We start from the raw sequence: 26966 nt of genomic DNA on the forward strand, positions 1-26966 counted from the left end.
TTTCTCACATGCACAGATGCTATCAATTATTCTAGTTTTATCACATTTTTATCTAAATCTGACAGATATTATTTTATTCAAATCCAATGTTGTTAAAATGCACTTTGGAAATTATGGTAATAAAGCATACTTAAGGACTATTAGGAAATACCCAACCTTTGAAAGGATAAACCTTACAGATAAACAAGCACATATCAAACAGTTATATTAAACTAGTCATTTTCTATACCTTCTGGATTTATCACTGTCTCTTAGCACCTGCTTAACAAAGATTTATTAATTCTATGGATTGCATGCAAATTGCCCAGAAATATGGAACCATACCTCCAATTTACCACAGCTTTCACCCTTTCTCTGGAATGAACCCCTTGCCCAGTGATCTCAGTTCTCACTCGCACAATGCCTGCCTTCGTTTGGGATGCTATAATAAAATACCATAGACTGGGTACCTTTTAAAAGGGCATTCATGTCTCATGGTTCTGGAGGCTGGAAGACAAGATTAGGATACCTCTTGGTGAGACCCTCTTGCTGGTATGTCCTCACCTGGCCTTTCCTTGGTACATGTGCACAAAAAGAGAGACACCTCTTCCTTTCCTTTTTAAAAATATATTTTTATTGATTTCAGAGGAAGGGAGAGAGAAAGATCGAAACCGCAATGATGAGGGAGAAGCATTGATAGGCTGGCTGCCTTCTGCATGCCCCACACTGGGGATCCAGCCCACACCTCAGTCATGTGCCCTACGGGGAAATCAAACCGTGACCTCCTGGTTCATAGGTTGACGCTCAACCACTGTGCCACACCAGTCGGGCTCTCCCTTTCTTTATGGGCATTAATCCCATCCTGGGGCTGCACCCTTATGACTTCATTTAAAACTAATCACCTTGTAAACCTCCAGCCTCTACATACCATCATGTTGAGTAACAGCACTTCAATGCATGACTTTGGGGTGCAGGTAGGGCACATACATTCAGTCCTTAGCTGTGAGCGTTCTTGATTTGATAGAGAAGGCTGCCTCACAGAAGGAGCTGGTGCAGGATTTCACAGGGTGAAGCTGCCACTGAAATAGCATCTGAGATAACATCATACCAAGCCTTCTGGGACTTCCCTGAGTTTTGTCATCTTGAAAATCCTGAAAGATTCATGAAGACCCATGGCAGACTTTTCACTGCCTTTTACTCTGTCTGGGCTGCTATAGCAAAGTACCATAGACTCTGTAGCTTATAAACAACAGAATTTTACTTCTCACAGTGTCTGGGGCTGCAAGTCTGAGGTCAGGGCGCCAGCAATGGGGTGGGGGTGGGGTGAGGGGAGCTGGGTTCTGGTGAGAGCTTTTTTCTGATTACAGAATGCTGTTTTCTAGTTCTGTTCTCATATGATGGAGAGTGGAGAAGAGGCACTGACCCACTTCCTCCTCCTCCCTAGGACCTCTTGTCAATAGATTCAGCTTGGATTTACCGCTTTACACCTTAGTACAGAGTAACATGACCACCAAAGTTAAAGTATTTGATTCTCGAAAAAGACCTGTCCAAACCTTGAATCCAATCCGTCAGAACTCTGTGGCCATAAACCCTCAAATCCTCTGAGTCCTTAGTTTCAGTGGAACAGAGGCAAGGACTCGTTTTACTTCGTATTGTCTATGTATTGATATCTATCTACTGACTTAAGCTAGCTCATAGTTTGTGGTAATTTAAACCAGATGGCAGTTTTCTAATATATAGTGCTTACGAAAATATATTTTTCAAAAGCATAGTATTAGCAGCTATCTTTAGACTTTAGTGAATCCTCTGGATCTAATCCTAGGAGATTAGACAATTTATTTTACTTAATCCAAGCTTTAATTTCTTGATTTATAAAGAAGAAGAGATGGATCTAAACCTATGATTTTATGAATCAGGCTAGGATCTTAATTACATTTTTCTAATTCAACAATTTTTTATCGGGCATGTACTATACACCAAGCACTTTTCAGGTGTTGAGTATATAGAATTCAACAAAGCAAGCAAAAACCTTACTTTATGGACCTTACATCTTAACAAGGGAAACCAATAATAGACAAAATAAAGTAGCATAATATATAATACAGCAAGCAGTGAAAAGGGCTAAAGAGAAAAAAATAACCCAATGCAGTGAGATACATCATCAGCTTATGGCACAATAATTATACATAGTAAACAATCCAATCTCAGTGGCATACAAAAATAATTCTCCTTCTAAATGATGACAGGAACTACTTGGTTACCCTTTTAACCAAATTGACAATAACAATAAAACATTTTTAAATGAACACAAAAGGTTAAAGAAATGCTTCCTCGATTAAATCTTTGTTATATACAGCATTACTCATTTAGACTATATGTGTTCCTGCTTCTGTATACTTTTAATTTAATTGCTCTGATTTTTAAAATTTATTAATTTTATTATAAGACAATTTTTATAATACAACTAGAGGCCCGGTGCATGAAATTCGTGCACTGGGTGGGGGGCAGGGGGTCCCTCAGCCTGGCCTGTGCCCTCTCGCAATCCTGGACTACTCAGGGGATGTCCTCCTGCCAGCTTAGGCCCGCTCCCTTAGCACTGCCTCGGAGGCAGGAGAGGCTTCTGCCACTGCCACTGTGCTCACCAGCCACAAGCCCAGCTTCTGGCTGAGCAACACTCCCCCTGTGGGAGCACACTGACCTCCAGGGGTCAGCTCCTGCATTGAGCACCTGCTCCCTGGTGGTCAGTACGCATCATAGTAACCAATTGTTCTGCCATTTGGGCGATTTGCATATTAGGGTTTTATTATATTGGATTGTGCATAGCAGTATATTACCATCTGTTTTACATTTATTACCATATTCATTTATTAAATTAATATTATTAATGCTTAATATATGCTAGTTTATCAGGGGGAAACAAAAGCAAAGAGCACACATTTTTAACCCTCTTCCCCCCCAAATACTGTCTAAAAGTGGAGACCCGTGTCAATAAACTATTATTTCAGGATGAGCTGTATATTTATATGATGCAGTGCTCTGAAAATGGATCACATATGATTAATTTCCAATCATAACTGAATTGCTTTACTTTTCTTCATATAGATCAAAATATTTTGCTCTATGTAAAAGTAATTAAATTTTGATGATAGTTTACCTCTTTAAAATAAAAGGTGTTTTAATTGAATGCACATTAAAAATAAAATATATGTCAATTAAACAGCAGTTAAACAGAAAGTAATTGTGATCTAATTCCAATTAAATAGTATTATGGTTATTTGAAAGTTATAAATATGTGGCAGTTGTTACCACTTTTCATTTGGGAGACTTAAAGTGAAGTAGAAAAGGGTTACAAACTTCCCTACATTTCAGTCTTCCAACTAAGACATGATAAATATAAAGGTAAAATGTGATAATAACCATACCTAATGTAATGTAATTGTGGCTAATTTAATTACATAACATTCATTAACAGGTCACAAGTAGCCTGTTAGCTATCATCATCATCATCATTATTATTTCTAATGTTGTAATTATTGTTATTGTTATTATGCAGGCAATAATTCTGAATATTGAGAGTTTTTGTTTTCTATTTTGTGACCCAGATATTCCCATATGCATATAATAGGTAGCATTGTTGGATGCACAACCACTAACTATAAGATAAAATAGTGGAAATGTTTTAGTTTGCTTTTGATTGTTGTTGTTTTTTAAGTCATAAAAGCTTGATTGAACTGGGAAGTTTAAGAAATGAATTAAGTTTGTAGAGCTATATGCAAACTTAAGGACAGATATCAAATTAAGTCAATAAATAAAATATTTACATTTTACTTGATAGTTTTTTTTCAACTTTAATAGAGTGACACACTGAAGTTGTTTCACATTAATAAACCAAATTACATACATTACAAGCTGTGCTACTGCTAAGTCAGACAGATTCTGAGGAAACTGACATTATTTTTATTAATAAAATAATTTTAACCCTGCTATATCCCTGGGACCAACCATTTTTTTTGATGACTCAGGAAATTTTATGATAAGATTCACTGAAGCTTTGTTTCCTAGATTTTATATGAAATTATTCATAATAATAATATAGTATTTAAAATACCATAGCTATTTACAGAAAATTCAATATATAAAGCAATACTAAAGTATAAAATAGCCTTATGTAGTAAAATGCTTTTATTAATATTTATATATGTGATTTAAGGAGGAGAAATATTAAGACAAGGAAAAGAAGAAAAATATAGAAAGAGGAATCATTTACTTTATATTCAAAATTCTCTTATAACCAGTAATACTTGTATCACTAATAACAGTTAAAGTATGTGCTAAGAATTCAAATAGAGGCATACCTCAATATAAATTATGCTAGTGACTCTAGGGTCATAAAGTATGCTGAGATTTATGTATAATTTGGTTGTTCAAATTTAGTATGGAAAATGCACATCTAGTACTATGGTTAAATTGGCAATAAACACACATCTAACTTAGTATTCCATGTAGCCATTAGAATTCCTACGACACATAGAATGAATCTAGTTAATTGCCGTAGCTGATTCGGCATAAGAGTGAACGTACAGTAGAACTGGATCTATGAAATTATTAATTAAATTATCCTCTAAAAGTGCCAAAGGATATATTAGCTTTTATTCCCTTGGTAGTTTCCCTCATCATAAATCAAGTGAGAAAACTTAATGACTGAACAGAGCATCAAGGTATTTTAGATATATAAAAAAGTGTACAATTAATTCTTAGCTAATTTAAGGGGCTGGCTTCTTCACAAAATAGGCTATAGGGGCCTATGAAAGAAAATGTATTGCTATAGAATTGATACTGCATTAAAGTCCTAAGTTCTGTGATTTTAGGAAAGTCAAACAAATACCGTACGCTTTTCCTCTGCTGTTAAATGGAGTGTTGATGTCTGGAATACATACTTATCCTGGGTTTTCATTCATTCATTTGTTATTCACTAAGTACGTACTGAGCATCAAATATAAATTCAGGTGCTGCACAGAATTGTAGGAAAGGCAACGTTGTCCTGCTCACATGGGATTTATGCTTCAATTAGGGATATGGAACACACACAACTACATTAATATGAAATACCTCAAACAGTGATTAGATAGATGAGACAGGTAGACAAGGGTCTGAAAGCAGGAAAGGTTAGGGATGATTACAGTTTAAGGAACCAAGTTAACGCAAATATTGACAAGGCCAGAGAAAAGGTATAGGCCAACTAATGTAGAACTTTATAAAACTATCATAAAATATTTTGATTTAAGAAGTGTGTAGAGAATCTTTTAGAAAATTTTAAGCAGGATAGCAATACGATTGTAAAAGAGAAACTGATAGGCCAGTCAGCCAGGAAGGAAAGGGCTTCTAAAGTTGGCCAGGTAGTGATTATGGCCTTGAACATGGGTGTAGTTAGTCATGGCAATGGAGAGAAGTGAATGGTATTTTTATATACTGTGATTTATTGGTGAGGAATGAGTGCCAAAGCTCTTTTTTTTTTTTTTTTTTTTAAATGTCTTTAAAATATATTTTTATTGATTTCAGAGAGGAAGGGAGAGAAAAAGAAACATCAGTGATGAGAGAGAATCATTGATTGGCTGCCTCCTGCATGCCCCCTACTGGGGATCAAGCCCACAACCCAGGCATGTGCCCTTGACCGGAATCGAACCTAGGACCCTTCAGTCCGCAGGCTGACATTCTATCCCCTGAGCCAAAACGGCTAGGGCGAGTGCCAAAGCTTTTAAAATAGAATATTTTATTACACATTCAAAATAATTGTTGCTATTATTTGTGGTTCTTAAAAAATCTAATATTAAAGAAGAAAATATTTAAAGTTTTATGCCACAGAGTATGATAATTAGAAGGACAATATTTCACCACAGTATGTAAATTATATGAGCGTGTGCAATACTGTTTTACAAGGACAATACCTGTGTTGTCAACATGATTTTAAAAGACCTAAGTTCATTTTTCATTATTTGTAAATCTTACCATGATCATGCTTTTCAATTTGATTCACAAAATGGATAGTATATAGTGAATTGATTTAGTGAGTTCCCTGATTCTGTTATTCATAAAAATGGGAATTCAGGTCAGATACTTTTGTATTTTAGTGGCCAGTGCCTGTGTTGTATTTTGTCATCAGCTTCAGCCCTCTCAGGAGCAGACAGCATTCAGAAATTCAGGCCAGCGCTCAGCAAGAAGTAAGGCTTGACTCAGGTCACAGGTACCAACCACAAGTAAGCCATGTTCAGACCAAACAACCTGAGAAGAACCGATAAGAGCAAGTGAATGAAAGCTTGTGCGAAGCAAGTAATCAAGTCAGGAAGCCGTGGACAGTGACAGGAATGTAGTGGTGAGTGCCGGCTGCACATCCAGCTCTAAGTCCCCACAGTGAGGCAAAGGAATTAATAAAACACAAAGCGCATGGATCAAAACAGGAGAGACTTATCCCCAAGTCTGAAGGCAGCCTTAAACGTTTCTTTGATGTCTCCTGGCACAGCTGGAATATGACTCTCCTGACCCCAACTTGGAGAAAGTGACAGATTCAGATGCTGGTACACTTTTGTTCTTGCTTCTTATGCTGGAAACTTGAAATAAGAGTCAGTCGAGGTAATGGATATAAGCACTTCGTAATGCTGAAGTGATCCAGCTCAGCCTTCTGCCTAACCAGCCGCCATTTAATGAAATCAAAATAGTTTCTCTTTAGAGATCTTTCCATTGTGATGACAGCTACGTGAACTTAGTTCCTTGATTTTTAAAGTCTGTATTCATTTTATAGCCAGCTTGACATATTCATCTTCTTGAAGTCTATGAAGTAATGCATACATTTTTATTAATCATACTAGAGGCCCGGTGCACAAACATTTGTGCACTCGGGGGTAGGGGGTCCCTCAGCACAGCCTGTGCCCTTTTGCAGTCTGGGACCCCTCAGGGGAGACCACTTGCTGGCTTAGGCCTGCTCCCCAGGGTATTGGGCCTAAGATGGCAATCAGACATCCCTTTGGCAGCCCGGCAGCCCTCAGGGGATGTCCACTTGCCAGCGGGGAGCAGACCTAAGCTGCAGTCAGACATCCTTAGAACTGCTGAGGAGGCAGGAGAGGCTTCCACCACCTCTGCTGTACTGGCTGCCGTCAGCCTGGCTTGTGGCTGAGCAGAGCTCCCCCCAGTGAGAGCGCACTGACTACCAGAGGGCAGCTCCTGCATTGAGCATCTGCCCCCTGGTGGTCAGTGTGTGTCATAGTGACCAGTCAATCCCAGTCTTTCTGCTGTTAGGGTCTGTTTGAATATTACCCTTTTACTATATAGGATAGAGGTCTGGAGCATGGGTGGGGGCCAGCTGGTTTGCTCTGAAGGGTGTCCAGGATCAGGGTGGGGGTCCCACTTGGGTGCCTGGCCAGCCTGGGTGAGGGGCTGATGGCTGTTTGTAGCAGGTCACACCCCTTTTGGAGTGCGGGTCCCCACTGGGGTGCCTGGCCAGCCTGGATGACGGGCTGATGGCTGTTTGAAACTGGTCACACCCCCTTCAGGGTGGGGGTCCCACTGGGGTGCCTGGCCAGCCTGGATGACAGGCTGATGGCTGTTTGTAGCTGGCCACACCCCCTTCAGGGTGGGGGTCCCCACTGGGGTGCCTGGCCAGTCTGGGTGAGGGGCTGAGGGCCGTTTTCAAGCTGGTGGGTGACTGAAGCTCCCAGCCTCTTTATTTTTTTTCTGGGATTTATTTACCTTCTATAGCTGTCACTGGAGCTGAGATCTGGCTCCAGCTCTGAGCCAGCTGCAGGCTGAAAGCAGGTATCTGGAGTTTGTTTAGCTTCTATAATTGCAACATTGTTGCATCCGGAGCTCAGAGCTGGGCTGAGGCAGGTGGGGAACCTTGGCTTCCTCCATCACTGGAGCAAGCAAGCCTCCTGCTCACTTCAGCTGCGTGGCTGCCGGCCGCCATCTTTGTTGGCAGTTAATTTGCATATCCTGCTGATTAGCCAATGGGAAGGGTAGCAAAGTTACAGTTAATTACCATGTTTCTCTATTATTAGATAGGATAATCATTACGTAGAAGATATGGGAGCCTAAAGATAATTTACTTCCCAATATTTTTACCACCAAGCACCTTGTATTATTTCCTCTTGTTCATTCTCCAATTTTAAAGATATTAACATATTTCCCTAGCCAGTTTGGCTCAGTGGATAGAGCACTGACCTGTGAACTGAAGGTTCCCGGGTCCGATTCTGGTCATGGTCACATACCTTGGCTGCAGGTTCCTCTCCAGGCCCTCTCGGGGCACATGCAGGAGGCAATTGACCAATGTGTTTCTCTCACATTGATATTTCTCTTTGTCTTTCCCTCTCTCTTCCACTTTCTCTAAAAATCAATTGAAAAATATCCTCAGGTGAGAATTAAAATAATAATAATAAAATAGAGATATTAACTTATTAAAGTGATATTTACTGCCTATGCCATATTCCTCTCTACTCCTCTGAGTTTTCTCATTTTTTTTAACTGGCAAAATTTATTTCCTCCATACAACATGAGAAGCCTTCTATAATGCAAAAGGCCTACTTTTTGGTAAATGCCTAAATTTGTGGAAGGTACAATTTTTGATTTATCAAGGTGAACTATGCTGCATCTTTCTTAGGCTGTAGTCCTCACATGTTGTCTTTCCCAGAGTCACATCCTTCTTCAGACAATGGCCCAACCCCTATTGTTTGATGTCAGACCTGACCATCTTGTGCCAGTGAATATGGCTGTCTTGCTACTGTTTTGATATTTACAAAACAGATAATGTACAGGAATCTAGTTTCTGTTATATTGTAGATGTGCAATATCAATATTCTGTTGCTTCACCCCACAAAGAACATTTTTAATGTAGCTTTTAGTGTAGTGTGGATAGCCTGTAGCATGTTTGCATTCAACACCAGTAATTCTGAATTAAATTCCTACTGAGATCATAGGCAAGTAATTAGTGTCAATTAGTTTTATAAAAAAAATCCTGCCCTACATTTATGGTTAAATTATAATATAATACATATACACATAGATGCCATATTATGGACAAAGTAGACTGTGAGTCAGCTATTAACAGTTCTATTAGCATGTATGATTTTCATATTGGGCTATATTTTTATTCAAATGTAGTATTCCTAAGTATCTCCCTAGAATATTATAATGATAAAGAGATTATATTTTGTAAGTATTAAGCAGTAATAAAATCTTTTATAAGTAGAGGTAGATATAGATAGAATCTTAGCTGTTTAGTTTGAATATTAGAATGTTAGCTTCTCTTATAGTTGTGTCCCTAAGTAGATTTTTCACTTAATCTTCAAGGCCTTGAAAAAGTTTTTTTTATTTTCTTTTCATCTTAAAAACACCTTCTGTTCAGTGTAACTGAACTGTGAATTGAGAATTGTTTAATTTCCAGTAAGTTTAATGTACATTTTTTTTTTTTTTGAGAACAAAGTAAGCTTCTTACCCTGGGTTAGCCATCAAGAATTAATTGTGAGCAGACAGGGCACCTAAGTGCCAAGATGTGTCACTATTTATTTAGCCAATCCTCTTTTGTGATACATTAAGTTATTTTGAGTTTTTGTTGTTAAAATAACAATGCATTAAAAGTCCTTGATATATTGCCCTAGGGACCCATGGTTGGCAAACTGTGGCTCCCGAGCCACATGCGGCTCTTTGGCCCCTTGAGTGTGGCTCTTCCTAAGCCTTAGGAGTACCCTAAATAAGTTAATAACAAGGTACCTACCTATATAGTTTAAGTTTAAAAAATTTGGTTCCCAAAAGAAATTTCAGTCGTTGTACTGCTGATATTTGGCTCTGTTGACTAATGAGTTTGCTGACCACTGCTTTGGCTAAGTGGATAGAGCATCAGCCTAAGGACTGAAGGGTCCCAGGTTCAATTCTAGTCAAGGGCACATGCCCTGGTTGTGAGCTTGATCTCCAGTAAGGGGCATGCAGGAAACAGACCATCAGTGATTCTCTCTCATCATTGATGTTTCTATCTCTCTCTCCCTCCCCCTTCCTCTCTGAAATCAATAAAAATGTATTTTTAAAAATTACTTGATACAAACATTTGATAATATTTCAAGTTACTCTTTTTAGAGATACCTAGGACTAGATTACAGAATTAAAATTATAAAGCTTTTTAAGGCTCTTTAATCCCCTAAGGAATTGTCTTAACTATATTCCCCTCAATAATATATGATAGAGTCCACATCACCAAAATGTAGATAGCAATGAAAATTAAAATTTTGATTCTAGGTTGAGTAGAAATATAATGGACCATGGTTAAAAATCACCCTAGATGCCCTAACCGGTTTGGCTCAGTGGATAGAGCATTAGCCTGCGGACTCAATGGTCCCAGGTTCGATTCCAGTCAAGGGCATGTACCTTGGTTGCGGGCACATCCCCAGTAGGGCGTGTGCAGGAGACAGCTGATGGATGTTTCTCTCCCATAGATGTCTCTAACTCTCTACCCCTCTCCCTTACTCTCTGTAAAAAATCAATAAAATATATTAAAAAATAAAAATCATCATTCTCCCCTTTAAAAAAAATCACCCTAGATTCACATCCCAGACCTACAATTTGGTACTAGAATAAGCTTGACAGCTCTTAATCCAGATCCTTGGTGCTTACAACAGGGTACCACCTTACTCACAAAGTTATTAAGAAGATTGAATAGAATAAAATGTAAAAAATTCTTGTCATAAAAACATTTAGTCAACATTTCATACTTCTGTGTGAGATTGGCATTAAAACCATGCGATAAATTATATATAGGACAAGAATTTTTAAATGATTACTTGGTCATTAGTTTTTGATTACTGTTATGTATCTGATATATAGTCTGTGGATGGCAGGTTCCATTACCAGTCAGGGCACGTGTGGGAGGAGGCTGATGGATGTTTCTCTCTTCCTCCTTCCCCCCCTCCCTTCCTCCTTCCTTCCCTCACTCCCTCCCTCCCTCCCTCTTTCCCTCCCTCCCTCCTTTCCTCCCTCCCTCCCCTCTCTCCCTTTCTCTCTCTAAAATAAATTTTTAAGAGATTATGATTGATTGACATTTGCACTACGCCAAAGGTCTAGAGTGGACCCAGGGCAAGGTTGACATTTATATGTCTTCACAATTAAGTTATTTCAATGAAATGACATCCTATATTGTCAATTTTATGTTAATTGTTATTTCTTTTAACTGAGGTGTGGTGAAGGGGCCTAAAAATTGACAAGGCATCATAGTAATTCATTCATTTTCAAATTAACTGTTGAGTAAATTAAATCATCTCTTATTTAATAAAAACTGGAAATGACATTTTAAGAATCTGTTTCAAAATATTTTTCAGAGAAACTATATGATTAGGGCAAGATTTAAAAATTATATAAGGTACCGATTTTGTTATTTTATACTAAAATCTCACTTTACAATACCTGTGGTTTGAGAAACAGATTTCAAATGTGGGTAGCCATTAATGTACTGGTTAGATATTTTTTGTCAGAATATTAAAAGGAAACTTAACTCTGAGCATTGTTTCATATTTTAATAATTGGTCAACTTTGAATGCTCTTATATTAATATTTAAATTATTTGATGAAACAGTCAAGTGACTTATTTTCATGAGTTCTGATATCATATATTAAATCTATGAAATTAGAATTGCTTTTTGTAGTCAAGTCATACTTGCTATTGGTTATAGTAATTAAGTGATTATCTTAACGAAAAGGAGTATAAATCGGTTATGTTCTATTGCTTTATAGATGCTCCCAAGTTCATATCAAACCAAACAATTTATTATTCTTGGGAAGGAAATCCGATCAACATAAGCTGTGATGTGAAATCTAATCCACCAGCATCAGTCCACTGGAGAAGAGAGAAATTAGTCCTGCCAGCTAAAAACACTACTAATTTAAAGACATATAGTACAGGAAGAAAGATGATATTAGAGGTAAGTCTTCATGGACATATCAAAATTATACTATTTTAGTTATTACCTATTATTTTATAATATGTTTAAAGATCTTAATATATAAATATACTACCATATGTTTATGTTACAGAATGCATATAAAACCTATGTTTATTTTACTGAAAGGGAAATTTTATGCATTTGGATTATGGCCCATTAATGATTAACATTCACTATTTATATAGAAATATGAGTGTATAGCTAAAGTCGTTATTTCTCATTAATTTATTTTTGAAAAATTAAAACGATTATATCATGACAAATAGGGAGGTAATTTGTCAGCTCTTGTGGCACAAATTACAACTTCAGTGTTTATCCTAGTCATTGCTTCTGTGGTGACACTTCCTTCTCCTTAGACTGGCATACACACACGCGATGTGCTCGCTATAGACTCACTAGTTCCTAAATAACCCAGATTTACTTAGTCAGTGCCTCATTTCATTTTATTTTTACAATTAAGATGGTAGATAATTGTTTTGTGCTGCCAAGTGCCTGGCCTTTAAATTCTGTCTGGATACAATACCTTGTATGTACTAATTGCAGATTGTGCGTGCACTAATTTCCAAAGTTTATATGCCTATGACAGTGATCACCAGCCCTTCCAATTTATGTTGCTTTCAGAACCATTGGGAATGTTCTTCACTACAACAGTCTTATTTAGCTGAACAGATGCTACATTTCCCACTAATTCAATTTACTTCACTCCATTCCCCTTTTCTTTCCAACTTGAGCCTGAGGCACTGTTCCTTTGACAACCTGTGGTCCCTGGCTCCTGGGGAGTCACCATATTGATGACAAACTTACTGCAGACATTAGGTTGACATAGTGAACTAATTTTTAAAAATCTATGTTTTAGAATAACATCTGATAATCCATACTGCGTGAACTTAAAGATATTCTCATTGGACCCATATAAACTCCACTACCTGGCAATTGGACTTAGGCAAAAGTTTGGCTGATAAAAGGATTTAGCCATTACTTTCCCAAACATTTGGATAATTGACTGATAATTAAATCACTTTGTCTAAATCAATTTAAATTGGTTTCTTTGTATTAGAACTAGCTACTGGCAGGTTGACATGGAACTCAATTTCACAAAACATTTAGTCAGATTTTACCTAAATTTTAGGAATTTAACCATAACTAAAAACCAATGTATTTAACTACTTTGGGGCAATATATTAGTGTGCTCTAGCTGCCGAAACCAAAGACCACAGATGTGGTTGCTTAAACAAAAGAAACCTTTAGTTTCACCCCCACACATTTCTGGAAAATAGAAGTTTGAGATCAAGGTGACAGAGTCAATAGTTTATGGTGGAACCTCTTACCTTGGTTGGCATATTGTGCCCCATGGCTGTGTACCCATCTGGCCTTTCACATTCAGTAGACATTCTTCTCTATGGAATTTACAAATAACATTCTCATATGCCTATAGAATAAATAATTTTTTTAGCCAAATTCCCTTTTCATTAGTAAAATTGTTTGAGTTAAGTTAGCCTGGTTCATTAAAAAAATAAATGTAAGAAAAATGAATATTTAATCAGTTAAGAGTACTTACTTGAGAGCTGTTAAAACTTCTAGTCTTAAGCCTTTGCTCTATTCCTAGATGCACAGCTAACTAGAGAATGAACAACACAACTTTTTTGTATCTTTCAAAATTACCAACTTCAGTGGACCTCAAAATTGACTTTTTAGTTAATAGCCTCCCATTACCACAAAATCATTTTCCCCCTTGTGGGATAGAGTTGAAATTAATGTCAACTCTTGTAATCATTTTCTCTCTTAATAATACTTACTGGGATTGAAAATTTTATCAATTACTATAATCGAATCTCTTTTCTGAAGTAGTCCTTCAGAATTTCAGTACATTAGAATTATAAGGTTATTCCCAATGTTCAGTAATAGAGTCCCAGAAGGTTAATTTAATTATCGATTTCAAATGTGTAAGGATTGAGGTCAGCTATGTTCTACCTAAAATGAAAGAGAATGATAGGAATTGAACAGAAATGGAGGCAAGATAACCTGTTATTAGATATCAAAATAATCTACCTCTCTACAAGGATTACCACACAAGGGGAGTGTTTTCTTACAAAATACCTTTCAGTAAAGTATTTTCTAGGAATGAAACTCCATCCTTCATTGATATTTTATGTTAAGTAATATCATAAGAAGGAGAAATATGACATATTTTGAGCTTTTCTTGAACTTTAAATCTGCCTGGTCTTAGGCTAAAATAGAGTAAACAAAGATTAGTACTTTTGTTACAAGTTTCTTGTGTGGTACAAGTTTACATCTGCAGTGATTGCAGAATATATGTTTTTCAAAGTCTATTTCTTTCTGAACTTTACACATATAAATACCTAACGATTTTTTCTATCAACAGATGTAACAAAATGGTGACATTAATTTACTTAATATATTGATAGATAAACAATTTTCGCCTGGTCCTATGGATAGTATAATTCCATGGATTACATCTTTAAAGGATTTATAGTACTTAGTTTATTGCTATTGACTTAATGTAGGAAAAAAGTTATGGCAAGGAACTCTGAATAATAAAATATGTATGAAGATGCTAGACATGCTAGTCCATTTTAAAACTTCTGTGATATTGTTTTAAAATTGTAAAGATTGTCTTATTATTATTTTAGATTGCACCTACATCTGACAATGACTTTGGACGCTATAATTGCACAGCCACTAATCGTATAGGAACGAGATTTCAAGAATATATTCTTGCTTTGGCTGGTAAGTATAGCATAATAATTTTTGAAATCTCATATAACATTTATGCAAGCAAATAGCATTTACATTTCAATAAGTTATGATTCAGGATTTTGTTCGAAAACATGAGGCATTTGCTTAAAAATTTGGAATAGTTGTATCTGGCATACAGTGAGGACATAGAATGTATTTACTAATAAAAATTGACTTTACACCCTGATTCTAATTCCCTCAAATTTATAAGTGTGATAGGTATAAAAGAAATAGGAAATATATCTGAAGAAATAATATTATATTTCAAGAATAGTGAGAATTTGGTAAAAAATTCAAAATAAGAGACACCTTAGAAAAAATTAACTAAAATTAATATATTTAAAAATTCTAAACTTGAAAGTGCAAATAGTAAACTTATTTTTATGGAAAATAGAAAATTTATGGTTATATAACTTTTTAAAAAAATGTCTTATTCTTTTTTATATAAAAACATTCTAGCTCTTCCCCTAAAACTTAAATATATAGAAGTAATAACATGGAGTAAAACTTATTTTAATTAGAAATCCAGCTATGTTTTTAGTTATTTATATTGTATATGTAATATAAATATACAAACACGCACATATATATATATATATATATATATATATAGAATTTGCTGTTATGTTTTACAAGACTGATTATAAATTTGGAAATATACATGTTTTCTACTTTTTGTAGCTCAAATGATACAAAAATGTGATTTATTGTATTCTAAGACTAGGTAGACAAATATTAGAAAATTATTGAAGTGTTATGTTTTAATATAATAAATAGCTTTCAAAAATGTTTTAAAACCTTTTTTAAGTAGAGTTCTTATACATTACTATCATTGCATATTAAGTTATAAAATATATTTTTGTTGCTATGAAAATACATTCACAAAAGTAATATCATTAGTAGTAATGGCCAAAAGAGAAATTAAAGTTGATAATACTCAAATTATTATGTAACTAGAAAACCTGCAATTGTCCAGTTTAAGGTCTACTACAATGAGGAAGAAGGAAGAGAAGAGATTGTGTGAAAAGATTTTAGGGAAGAAAAGCCAGAAGGAAAAAAAATTAAGATGAGAGTGAGTTAAGACAGAAGAAAGGAGGGAGGAAGGGACGAAGGAAAGAATAAATACACTATATTTATTTTCTACCATGAAGTTTTTAGAAAATTAATCTCAATGGAAAATATGGGACAAAGACTGCATTTAAGCATAAATGAACCATTATACAAGCAAATTAAATTCTAGAAAAATGAAATGTGTTGGATCAAAATTAATTGTTTTTATATTAATTAATGAGAAATAAGATATTTCACATATGTATTTGATAACCATTTTTAATATTAACTTTTTACAAAAATGTGAAGTACATGTACAGTTAGATATAGAGATAGGGCAAAGGCAGATGAAGCTCCTAGTTGATAATTTTTAATTTCTAGGTAGGAACCATGCTTTCTTTTTTATTTAAGTATATATATTTGAGCAACTTAGAAATGTAGAACACATAAAGGTAAATTAAACTCCAACCATATAATTAATTGATTCCTTCCTTAAAGTTTTCTCCTTCCAGTAGATTAGGATCTGACAAAGCACTCTGTATATTTACTTATATGTATATTTTTAAGAAGTTTTTTCTTAAATGACTTTTACTCTAACTTCTAAACTTCATCAAATAATTTAATTCATTATTTTCTTAACTTTCTTCATTTATTTCATTAGAGTCATATTCACCTTTTAACTGTAAGCTTTTTATATTGCACCTAAATACGATGCTCTTACCTTCCTTAATTGACACTTTTTCTGATAAATTCACCTCTTCCTGTGCAGTTTTAGGGCAGGGCCTGGGCTGTAGGCTATCAACAGGCAGCACTTCTAGTACTGGGGAGAGAGCTCCTGTCTGGAGGGAGTGTCAGTGCCCCACTAGCCATTCCAAGGTCTACCTGAGAAGACTGTTGTGAGGACGGAGTGAGAAAATTCATTCAAAGCACCAGCATGTGACATGTCCTCAACAGAAGTCAGCAAGCCAAGTGACAGTGCACACAGGGCACTCTTCTTTGGGGAGGAAGTCAGTTTGTTGATGTCTTTTTAAATAGAATGCATAGACCTAGACATTGAAGACCAATGCATACTGAAATTGGATAACGCTGTCATAACCTCAGTTATTCTGAACACTGTATAGCTGTTAAATATACAAAGCTCCATTTCATTTCATCACTTTTATTTTCCTTCTTGTGTTTTATCCTACACCTTTCCCACAAAAACCGCTACTAAATGAAGTCTCTTGTGCTATGCTTTGCAATTGATTTTTTAAAAACCTCAGTTCAGGACTTTATACTTAGCCCCTTTAATCGCATCATGTCAGTTTGGGCTGATCTTTTTAACCTATAAGACCTTGTCAAATCCAATGATTTAGCGCTCTTTCCAAGATTGATTTAACTCACAAATATCACGAAGCATTCATCTATAGTTTCACCTCAGTCATGTATAAGCCTATACAAGTCATTTTGAGAATGGCGACCTGCTTAGAGGTTAAGCTGGGTCAACTGAACAGAATTCTGTAGATATGGAATTATAGCTCATCTACTTGTCCTTGTCCCTAGACTGCATTTTATCCAGATACTTGTTCCATAAAATTTGGAAGCAGGTTAAACTTAATTCATTTGGAAACACTTTACTCAACTGAATGTGAAACCAGGTTTCTTTTACATAATCGGCTTTATTGTTTAACTTGAAAAGTTTATGTCTTGTTCTTTGTTCATAAAATATATGACAAACTTTTGTGTCTTCAGAAACTATTTGTGTCATCCCCTTAATTTCCTAATTCCCATGCTCCTCTGGAAAAAAAAAGGAAACTAAGATAGCTAGACACTATTTTGAGGTAATCCATACCTTCATCAATTCCTAATTATCTGTTAATTCACTCACTCTACATATATAGAGTGAGTTTCTAGTAGGTGCCAGGCACTGTTCTAGATCTTAGAAATCTGAAGATAAATAATATATGACACCTGATCTTCACAAATGAGTATAAAAGAAAAGGGTTGCAATAGAAATATGAATCATATTCCTGGGGACACAAAAGGGAATTCTGGTTGGATTTCTTGGGAAAAGCTCCAAACCTGTATCAGCTTTTTTTTTTCTTTCAATTTTAATCTGTATTTGTTTCAAAGATATAGCTCAGTGGCTAGACAGTCATATATTTTACATAGTGTTCCCCTCATGAAAAATATCAACTTTTGAGCTGAGTCTGAAAGAATGAGTAGAAACAGGTTTAGTGAAGAAGAAAAGGGAAGATGGAAAAAATCAAAGTGACTGTACAAATGTGCCATGCTGAAAAGAGGTGGGTGGTAAAAAATGAGGCACTTAATGGAGAACTGGGGAGTAATATTGTGGGAAGGGATTAGTGGTAGTGACATGAATAGAAAGGTAGTGAGAGATCAAATTATAGATCTTAAAACCATTCATCATGTTTACATTATTTTATATCAAGTATACAGCAAGGGAAGTTTGAAGTTTTTCATCATAAAGCAGCATGATCGTTTATCATGAACAATTTTGGTAACATTATTTTTTACTTTACTTTTTTATAGTTTACATTTTTTCTTTATTGATTAAGGTATTACATATGTGTCCTTGTCCCCCTCTTCCCCCCACTCATGCCCCCACCCCCTTGGTGTCTGTGTCCATTGGTTAGGCTTATATGCATGCATACAAGTCCTTTGGTTGATCTCTCCCCCTCACCCCCACCCTCCCCTACCTTCCCTCTGAGGTTTGATGGTCTGATGGATGCTTCTCTGTCTCTGGATCTGTTTTTTTTTCATCAGTTTATGTTGTTCATTATATTCCACAAAAGAGTGAGATCATGTGATATTTATCTTTCTCTGACTGACTTATTTAGCTTAGCATAATGCTCTCCAGATCCATCCATGCTGTTGCAAATGGTAGCAGTTTCTTCCTTTATACAGCAGCATAGTATTCCATTGTGTAGATGTGCCAAAGTTTTTTAATTCATTCAACTACTGATGGGCACTTAGGCTGATTCCAAATCTTAGCTATTGTAAATTGTGCTGCTATGAACATATGGATGCATATATCTTTTCTGATTGGTGTTTCTAGTTTCTTGGGATATATTTCTAGAAGTGGGATTACTGGGTCAGATGGGAGTTCCATTTTAAAATTTTTGGGGAATCTCCATACTGTTCTCCACAGTGGCTGCACCAGTCTGTATCCCCACTAGCAGTGCACAAGGGTTCCTTTTCCTCCTCATCCTCACTACCACTTGTCATTTGTTGGTTTATTGATGATAACCATTCTGCCAGGTGTGAGATGATACCTTGTTGTTTTGATTTGCATCTCTTGGATGATTATTGATTTCAGAGAGGAAAGGAGAGGGAGAGAAAGGTAGAAACATCAGTGATGAGAGAGAATCATTGATTGGCTGCTTCCTGCACACTCCACACTGGGGATCAAGCCTGCAACTAGGAATCGAGTTGTGACCTCCTGGTTCATAGGTTGATGCTCAACCACTGAGCCATGCCAGATGAGCTTTGGTAGCATTTTAGAGACTAATTTCAACATAGTCAATTTTTATGTTTTTCCACATAGCCAAAAATATATAAATGTAAACTCAAATATCCTTAAATAATCTTTGCTGTTTCAGAAAGGAGCTCTCTTCCCGGACTGGCCTTCTTCTTCAAACACTCTTCATAAGAACCTTTTTCTCCCCCTAATATTTTCATTTTTATATCAATATTTATTTATTCCCCCCCAAAATTTGTTTTTAATTTTATTTTTAATTACAATATAAAGTCAATATTATTTTGTATTAATTTCAGGTGTGCAGTATAGTGGCTAGACAAACCTATACTTTATAAACTGTCCCCCCAAAATTTCCTGTACCCACCTGGTATCATACATACTTAATGCAATATCATTGACTATACTTTCTATGTTGAGCTTTACATCCCCATGACTGTTTAGTAACTACCAATGTGTACTTCTCAATCCTTTCATCTTTTTCCAAGTCCTTGGTCAAATATTACTTTTTTTTAGCAGGGATATTTTTGTCCAACATATTAATAATTATAACACTCTAACTGTCCTTTTTTTCCATTTAATATAATCTCTCTTCTCTGATTAATTTTTGACCAATACTTACATTAACTAATTCATATATTACATTTACTTTTATGTAATTAGGATATAACTTCCATAGGTGGAGTGATTGTTGTTTTATGCTTATCCCGGAACATAAAATGTTGCCTGGCTCAGATTTGGATGCATTATCGAATGTATAATCAGTGTGTTTTACTTGAATTGCTTACGAGTCATATTTAATATATCCAGTTAATAATGGGATATTGAAATCCATGACTTCTGAGAAGGGTCAAGACTTGGGTATGTTTGAGGAAATAATTTCCATTGAAACCTCAAGAGGAAATGAATACTTTAACGGACAATATTAGAGGTAAAAATGATATAATCAAAACAGGTTTCTTGAGTACTTTATTTTAATCAACACATAAAAGTACATGAACAAATACAATTAAAAACACTTATTCAGAGAGTCAATGTAACTACTTGTGAGGAGGAAATTTAAACATGTGATCAAGTGCTGAGAATAGATCGATAGAAAATGATTTGGGTTTGGGAATTGGAGAAAACTAGAAGGGTAGTGAAATAAGAATGAATTTACAGGTTTTCAGATGTGTTACAGATTGGCTATAATGTTAGACTAAGGTGACAATTGACATAGGAAATATATATATATATATAATTTTACTGGAAATAAGGCAGCCACTCAGAGCAGAAGTAGATGCAACCCATCTCAGCACAGTCTATAAGGCACATGCAGTTAATCGACACTTTGTAGAGTAGGGTCTTACTAAATCTAGGAAGTTGAATCCTTTTTGTGACAATTTCATTAATATGTTTATTAGGTGGAGATTGATTAAGAAACTAAGCAGAAAAATATTTAATGTAGAGAGTTGGGTGGTTATAAAAGCATTGGACAGTCAGAGGAAAGGCAAGGCAAGAGAAAGCCACTAGCCTTCTGGCTTTAAGGTCACAAAATACCACAAGTGAAGTCCAGGTCAAAACTGCAACTGCTAACCAGCAGCCAACTGCTAACCTGCTGCCAAACTACCCCTCTAGTGACATCTCAGCCACCTTGCAGCAGAAACTATGCAACTAGACTGCGGAGTAGGGAGTCCGACTGCTGCCATCATTCACATCTACAGGCTTTGTCCTCATGCGAAGTGGGAAGGGCATTCACATAACTTCAGCATCCTCATCCTTCCATGAGTATCTCATCCCATGGCACTAAGACCATAGCAAGTGAGTCTGAGAAATGAAGATTGTAGCCTTTTACTCTTTATGATAAAGGGGAGTAGCTTAAGTGATAGAAATGAATGTGAAGTGTCAATAGAAAAAGGCTAGGATAAAGTTTAAGACAACATTCTACAAGAATATTCATTATGGTACTTCCACTTAAAGATAGGTTTATGAATATCGAACTCTTCCCATTGGTCTAAGGTTGGCGATATCACCTCTTCATCAGTGGGAGAAGAGCTGGTCAGCAACTCTGAACCTTGCCTTACTTGCTAGCTTTCCAGCATTTCAGGAAACCAGTTTCCCAGAAGAAGTAAAGATGTCAGGGCAGAAATTAGGAACAACATATTCAAATAGTGTGACAGGGAAACAAAAGAAGAGGTTTTTGGTTATTTTTTTGCCTGAGAAGATAGTGAAACTTCAGTTTTCTTCAGAAAGTTTGCCATTTCACAAAAGTCATTATAGTTCATGATAATGAAACAGAGAAAAAAGAATAAAAATCCAAAAGAGAAGAACAGGGGTGGGGCGAGGAGAAGAACTACCTGATGATGCCATCTTATGGAGAAGAGACAAGGAAAAGAAATGCCCTTTAGCATGGCTGGTATGCTTCAGTGATTAAGTATCAACCCGTGAACCAGGAGGGCATATGCCCGGGTGTGCAGTAGAGGGTGTGCAGGAGGCAGCTGATTGATGATTCTCTTTCATCATGGATATTTCTCTCTCTCTCTCTCTCTCTCTCTCTCTCTCTCTCTCTCTCTCTCTCTCTTTCTCTCTCTCTTCATCTCTCTGAAATTAAAAAAGAATGCCCTTTAGAGATAGTGGGTTTAACGTGGGAAAGAGGAGGGCAGACTTCCACTCTAGGTTCATCCAATGATAGGGTACAATTTGGTTGAAAGATTAAGGGACTCATCCAAGGTTCCAGTTGACAAAAGGAGCAAGGCTAGACTTGGATCCGTAAATTCTGATGATACATAGCCAGACTCTTTATCCCACAGTAGTAGAGGTGGGAAAAAAATGTAAATAAAGAAATGCATGTTTTCACAATGTTTCTATTTATTTATTCAGTGATGGGTGGTGGCATTCATTAATTATTGATTTGGGAAAGTATTAAGAATTAGTTTAGAAAAAATATGCTAATAATGATGGGAGCATTGTGTATGAAATTTACACATTTGCAAGCCCCATTTGCAACATTAGACTATGTTTGATAGTCTTTTACAATATATTCTGTTTGCTTATATCCAATGAGATTAGATAATTCAGGATCTTGAAAGCCGGAGTAGAAAGTTTAAGTTTGCTATTGTAAAGAAAAGGAAGCTCCTGAGTCCCAAGCTCAGGGACGGGGCATGATTACAGTGGTGCTCTAGAAAGGTTGATTTTGCATTGACACACCATCTGGATTGAAATTTAGAAGCTGAGAGCCACAAAAGGCATTACTGGCAGAGGCAGATAGGCCCTGGGCTTGGGAATTAATAGCAGAAACAGGAAGGAAGAGTTGGATACAAGAATTGTGATACAGGAAAGATGAAAATAACTGTGAGACTAATTAATAGTAATGTACATGAGAGATTGAACGAAGGAGAATATGATTATAAAACAATTGAGAAAGTGGGGAGAAGACATCAAGATGTTAGTTCTAGGCTTATCAGACCCTATTCACTTGGACTCGTTCTGTGTCTTTGTTTTTAATTTCTGAAATATATATTTAATCCATCATATATTTCCTGAAGACTTGGTATATTCTAGTGACTTTTTCTCAATGTTACATGTACATAGGTATGTGTGCATGTATGAATATGTAATAATTTGTCATCAAATTAGAATGTAAAAAATGTTTAGGAACAATACTAGAGCTGCACAAATCATGAACATACTTCTTCTTTTAGTCAGGCAATAGAAAGAAGAGGCCAACACGAACTAAATCTAAATGAAAATCAGGTAACAGTCAGCAGCTGTGAAAATAGACTATCTGGCTAGCAAAAGATACCCACTGGCCCAAGTTTGGTGAAAGCACCATTGTGCTACAAATAAAAAGGCTCTTATTTCTGTGGAAGTATACCATGTTGATGTGCACAGCTTAGCAAATAGTGTCTACTTCTGTTTACAGTATAAGAACCAAGGACCATGTACACGTCCTATGGTCAAAGGTGGGAGCTCACCCCAGTCTGGAGAGGCAGTGGTTGAGCATCAGCCTATGAACCAGGAGGTCCCATTTTGATTCCCAGTTGGAGCACATTCCTGGGTTGCAAGCTTGATCCCCAGTGGGGGACATGCAGGAGGCACCCTATCAATGATTCTCTCTCATCATTGATGCTTCTACCTCTCCCTGTCCCTTCCTCTCTGAAATCAATAAAAATATATTTTTAAAAAAGGTGGGAACTCAAAAGGAATCACACCTTCTTTTTCTCCCCCATTACTTAGCACTTAGCACCTTTCATTGTGAAATGTATCATCACACTGAAGATTATCATTACTGTGATATCCACTTAGAGCAGGGGTGGGGAACCTTTTTTTCTGCCAAGGGCCATTTGGATTTTTGTAATTTGTGGGCCATACCAAATTATCAACCTAAAATTAGCCTGCTATATTTGATCAAACATTTAATTAACTCCTAATGCCTTGGCAGGGCCTGACCAAATGATTTTGTGGGCCTTATATAACCCATGGACCAGACGACCCCCGCCTTTGACTTAGACCTAATTGACATTAGAGGGTCACACACACACACACACACACACACACACACACACACACACAAAACCTGTGTGTGTGTGTGTGTGTGATTTTTTTTTTGCCTCTTCTGCAACCTTTAGATCAAACTTACTGATGAAAATAATCCACAGTTATAACTTAGGGAATAAAAAAACATGATAACCATGATGATATTTATGTATTACATCATACATAGAGTACTCCAATAATTAAAATTATTTCCAGTAAGAGTTTAATAGCAAGACGACTTTAGAATGCATCACTATTGTACACATTTATTTCCAAACCTGTTATAACATAATGCACTTCATAGAATTTACTGTTAGTAATTAGAGCTGAAATGTACACTATTGCATTTCTTTACAACACTCATACCCAAAATGTCATGAACCTGCTTTCCAGGATCCTACCCAGTACCATTTATAAGGCATATTTTATACGATTTACAGTGCACTCTTTTAACTCCGGCAAATACAGCACATTTGGGTTTTGATAGCCATTAAATTTTTATATGAATGTTTGATTGTATCTGAATGGAAATTTACTGCCTTATTTTCAATCAAGTTTTATTTATTTTTTTTTTGCTTTTAGTTTTGTAAAGTTAATTCTAGAGATAAGATAGCATATTTATTTATATATATACATAACATACGTGCCATGGAATCAGCTCTGATTCCTCGTGGCCCTACCAATGAGTGACGTCCACAATGTCCTCTTCTCCTCAGCCCTGCTCAGCTCTTGTAATTCATGCTTATGGCTTGTTTCATCGAGTCCATCCATCTCATACTGGGTCTGTCTCTTTTCCTGCTGCCTTCTATTTTTCCCAGCATTATTGTCTTTTCCAAAGAACCCTGCCTTCTCATTATGTGCCCAAAGAAGGACAACTTCAATTTTGTCATCTTTTGCCTCCAACAATATTTTAGGCTTAATTTGCTTTAAGGCCCACTTGCTTATGGCTTTGGCAGTCCAGGGTCCTACAGAGCTATCCTCCAGCATCATATTTCAAATGAATCAATCTTTTCCCTATCTTCACTGTCCATTTTTTTTGCATCTGTATATAGTGACTGGGAATATGAGAGTGTGAATTATCTTAATCTTGGTCCCTAACCACCCTTCTTTGTTCTCCTGATCTGTCTTAATTCTCCCTTTGTGCATTCTGAGTCTCAGCCTTCTCTTGATTTCTTAATTATGTGTAAGTTGCTAAACTTTATGATTATTTTGAATGTTATATTGAAAAAAAAGAGAGAGAGTGAGAGACAGAAAGAGATATGTTTAAAGTTTAATGTGATTTTCTAATTTCTGTAATTCTTCAGGTTTCTAGAGTAGAGGTGTCATAAATTTCCTTATTGAGACATTTTATTTGTTATTTTCTCCTTTCGTTTGTTTGACCTCATAGATAGCATTTTATAAAGTTTTGTAAACTGGAAAAGAAAATAAGGTTCCACTCAGGATACCTTATTGAGCTTGAAAATATTGTAATAGACTGATAACAAAAACATACACAAGAATGATTTATAGTTATTTAATATATTTTTATTGATTTAAGAGAAGAAAGGAGAGGGAGAGAGAGATAGAAATATCAGTGATGAGAGAGAATCATTGATCGGCTGCCTCCTGCACTTTCCACACTGTCTGGGCTATAGTTATTTTTTAAAAACAAGAATTAAAACTTAAATATCTCAACTAAAGGTTTATTTTAATTAAATACATAAATGAAATTAAATCAGATCGTTTATAGTTTTATTTAGTTCATAATGCCATTTTCTCTACACATAACTATTGCCCCAAAATTATTAATATAATGTTAATGAAAACACACACAAATCTTACATTTTCACAAGAGATTATTCATACTAATGTTTCAAAAAATATTTCTTATTATATTTTAATTATACCTGCATTCTCTCTCCATCCTCTCTCTCACAAGCTTGTTTTCTTTGAGTGCAAAAAAAAACTGATATTATAGAGAAAAGGAAGAAGTAAAATTATTTTCTCAATAAATGAAATGTGATATTGAATATTTTACAGTTTGCTTGCTCAGTTAGTAAAAATTGATTAGTGTATACTTTCTTGCAATTTATACAGATCATTCAGCAGTTTATGCAAGCTTTGCAATTCAAAATATTAAGTGTATAGGCAGCAACATTCCTTTATTTCTAATTCTCAGAATACCATAGGTCTTTTTTTTAGAAAGTTTATCACATGTCTCTTAATCCCATTTTATGAATTTATTAATTCACTTGAAAATATTCCACAAATATATATATTTTTTCTTTAACAGCTTTGTTGAATTTATTGGGGTGATGCTGGTTAACAAAATTTTACACGTTTCGGGTGCGCAATTCCACAACACATCATCTGTACAATGTCCATCTACGTTAGGTTATATTTTCTTTGTGATTATTCCTTCATAGATGTACCATCCAGTCCCTATGGGGTGAAGACTATAGAGCTGTCACAGACCACAGCCAAAATTTCTTTCAACAAGCCAGATTCCCATGGAGGTGTGCCTATCCATCACTACCAAGTGGATGTCAAAGAAGTGGCATCAGAGACCTGGAAAATAGTACGCTCCCATGGAGTTCAAAGTGAGTCAGTGATTTTAAAGCATGTAAATTAGTTCAAGCTGATCTGAACCGTACCCGTGTGCTTAGCTTCTTCTCTTCCTTCAGAATGTACTTCTTTTCTTTTAATATGGTAGAGTCGAGAAGACATTTCCATCACCCATTTTGCATTCTCTTTTTGGAAATAACTTTTAAAAATAGTGGGAAAATTTGCATCCTTAGTTAAGATGGATGAGTAGAAAAAAAATCATGAAAGTTCAATTCTGGGGAGGAAGGGAAGTTAGAATTTAAAATTTTAGTGGTGGAAAAACAATTGCTCATGTGAGATCTGATGACTGAATATTCTAAAATGTGTGGTGTTTTTTTTTTTTTTCACTTATTAATATTTCTTCCATTAGTAGGTATGAAACTCATAGCGTAAAATGTCATCTATAAAAATGCATCTGCCTACTAAACTTTATTTCAATATTACATTTTGAAAATTCAAATTTTGCCACCAATCATGACATTTTGAGTATAGAGTTAGCTAACTCAGAGAAGTTAAAATAGTTTATAACTCTCCTTTTTACTTATGTAGAATTTCATCATGTGATTTATTTTTCTCCTATAAGAAGGAACTAACGTAGAAAATAATAACAAATTATGAGATTTGGACTTGGT

General features: G+C 35.7%; 1 protein-coding gene across 1 annotated transcript in view; it reads left to right on the forward strand.

The window, feature by feature from the left end:
• NCAM2 (neural cell adhesion molecule 2) overlaps nt 1-26966 on the forward strand; it is a 427198-nt gene that overhangs the window by 337622 nt on the left and 62610 nt on the right. The window contains exons 10-12 of the mRNA XM_036352515.1: nt 11743-11930; nt 14603-14699; nt 26157-26330. Coding sequence (XP_036208408.1) covers nt 11743-11930; nt 14603-14699; nt 26157-26330 — 459 coding nt within the window. The remainder of the gene's footprint in view (nt 1-11742; nt 11931-14602; nt 14700-26156; nt 26331-26966) is intronic.

Source organism: Myotis myotis, unplaced genomic scaffold (assembly GCF_014108235.1).
Source record: "Myotis myotis isolate mMyoMyo1 unplaced genomic scaffold, mMyoMyo1.p scaffold_m19_p_2, whole genome shotgun sequence".
NCBI lineage: Eukaryota > Metazoa > Chordata > Mammalia > Chiroptera > Vespertilionidae > Myotis > Myotis myotis.